At 34.3% G+C, this 2,269-nt stretch overlaps 1 protein-coding gene across 1 annotated transcript; it reads right to left on the reverse strand.

Moving 5' to 3' along the window:
- On the reverse strand, window positions 541-1,558 carry LOC104719775. Its single transcript, XM_010437742.2, has 2 exons — window positions 1,129-1,558; window positions 541-1,039 (listed from the first exon to the last, which is right to left on the reverse strand). The coding sequence occupies exons 1-2, from the start codon at window positions 1,298-1,300 to the stop codon at window positions 705-707; spliced, it is 507 nt and encodes a 168-aa protein (XP_010436044.1). The 5' UTR covers window positions 1,301-1,558; the 3' UTR covers window positions 541-704.

The following is a 2,269-nucleotide window of genomic DNA, read 5'->3' on the forward strand; positions in this document are numbered from 1 at the left end:
GAAGCGATAAAGATGGTCACTGATGGATACATGAGATCTGCCATTGATTACTTCGAAGTAACCAGAGCAAGACCGTCTCTTTCCTCGACACTTCTGATCACTACATGGTCGAGATTGGGGTTCCATACCACAGACTTCGGTTGGGGAGAACCGGTTTTGTCCGGTCCAGTAGCTTTGCCTGAGAAAGAAGTAACTCTGTTTTTGTCTCATGGGGAACAGAGGAGAAGCATTAATGTGCTTCTTGGACTTCCTGCTTCAGCTATGGATGTGTTTCAAGAACAGTTCTTACAGATATAATATGAACAACAACAAGAAAAAACATATATCTGGCAATTATTGTCAAAACCTATTCGTTTCACTCTGTTTTTCTTGCTTCCTTATTTTCTTTTTGATTTCTGCTGAATTATTATTATTATCTTCATCTTAAACTTGTCTGTATCTTGCATCAAGTTCCAACCATAAATTTCTATTATTTCAACTATATTGTAATAGTATTTTTATATTATTATTTGATTCATTTCAAGAGTGTTAGATTTCATATATAAAAGAAAACTAAAATTTATGTATGAATAAAATAAACAAAGTCTTAAAGATAAAGATACAGAGGACAAGAAGACAGAACAGAGTGATCCCTGTTCCAGTCTTAAAGACATAGAGTAGAAACAGACAAAGACTAAGATTATTACCAGTTTGTTTGTTCTCTATTACTTGCCACACAAGTCAAGATTCTTTTGTAAGGGTCTGTAATTTAAAGGCGTAAACCCATAGACACAAAGATTAGAGCTCTTAGACTTAATCACGACCTGATCCGTTGTAGTTCTGATGCCTGGAACGTTGCAAGAATCTGAGGAGCTACCGATCAAACTTGCCTGACAAGAAGCCATTAGAGAATCTTCGGCGCAAGAAACGCCTTCTAAAGATGTTATGTCTAGCTTGTAGAATCCAAGCTCATTTGTGGTTCGATTTGCAGAGAACGTTATCATATCTCTAGTTCTCCATGAAGCTGAACTGAATCTGCAGATTACTCTCACTTCCACACCTGTTTTTTTTGTTTTTTTTTTTGTTAGTTAGAAACGTTTTAACTTCAATCTAACAAATTTCAGAAATGCTGATTAATAGAATCTTTACCAGGAATGAAGTAACTGTGTTTAGAGAAACTGTTGTTGGAGCAGACGTCGCAATAAACAAGACCTGTTACAGTAATCTTTGCATTTGGTTCGGCTGAAGAATGTTTCAGAGACAGAGAGTTTAAGGACAGAAGTTGCAGAAGTAACAGAAGCATTATCAGTTTATTTTCCATGTCCACAAGCTTGAGAATATTTTGTTTGTTTTTCTATGGATAAACACTTGGTTACAGATGAGGTTTACTATTTATTTATGTGGTTGATGGAAGAAACAGACAAAGAGAATGGGCCAAGAGGTTGAAGACAAAAGATCAAACAGTAACTCCTCCATTTAAACAAAGCTTCAAGGTTGTCATTTTTTTATAATAAACTCAAGACTTCTGTGGAGAAAGAGATGAGACCAGTTAAAGGAAAAGTAGAGAGAAACTGAGAGAGGTTGGTTTGTTGGGTTTCACATTTATTGAGCTCTCATGCTCTCTCTATTTTAAGGGTTTTTGTATATGAACCCCCCTAAAAAAGTTACTAAAACTGGAAAATAGAAGGGAGAAGGTAAACCACTAGTGTGCATATATGTATGGACCACTGAAGCTAAAGTGTAACCATCATCAATTCATCATCATAAACACCACCAAGAAAGTGGTCAGAGGAAATGTGGCTGTTTTTAGATATCATCAATACAAGAAGAAGCCAAACAAGGATATTTTTCCGGTTAAAGTCTCGGTTTTGGCTGAGCTCTGGTAGAGAATTTCAGTTTTAACCTTACAAGATAAGTTTACATTATATAGACTTCTTTGTTCTTCAGTCTTCACATTATAGAAGAGCTGCATAAGATTTTCAGGTTTAAAATCTACATGGGCTTGAGGTTACAGAAGGCCTATTATATAGAATTTGTTTTTTCTCCTTTAATTCTTGTAATGCTTCAAGGTGACTCCAACTCGATTGATACCATTTGTCAATCATTTCTATTTTCAACTTTATTTTTATTGAGCAAAAAAAACCTTAGGTTGTTTAACAATTAACATAATAATCTCCAACATCAACATACATACTTTTTTTTTTCTCAATTGTACTTTATTTATTTCTTAAGCCAACAACATACATACATGTTTAAATAATTGGTAAATTGTTTTTTTTTTTTTTTTTTT

This window comes from Camelina sativa, chromosome 10, assembly GCF_000633955.1.
Source record: "Camelina sativa cultivar DH55 chromosome 10, Cs, whole genome shotgun sequence".
In the NCBI taxonomy this organism is placed as follows: Eukaryota; Viridiplantae; Streptophyta; class Magnoliopsida; order Brassicales; family Brassicaceae; genus Camelina; species Camelina sativa.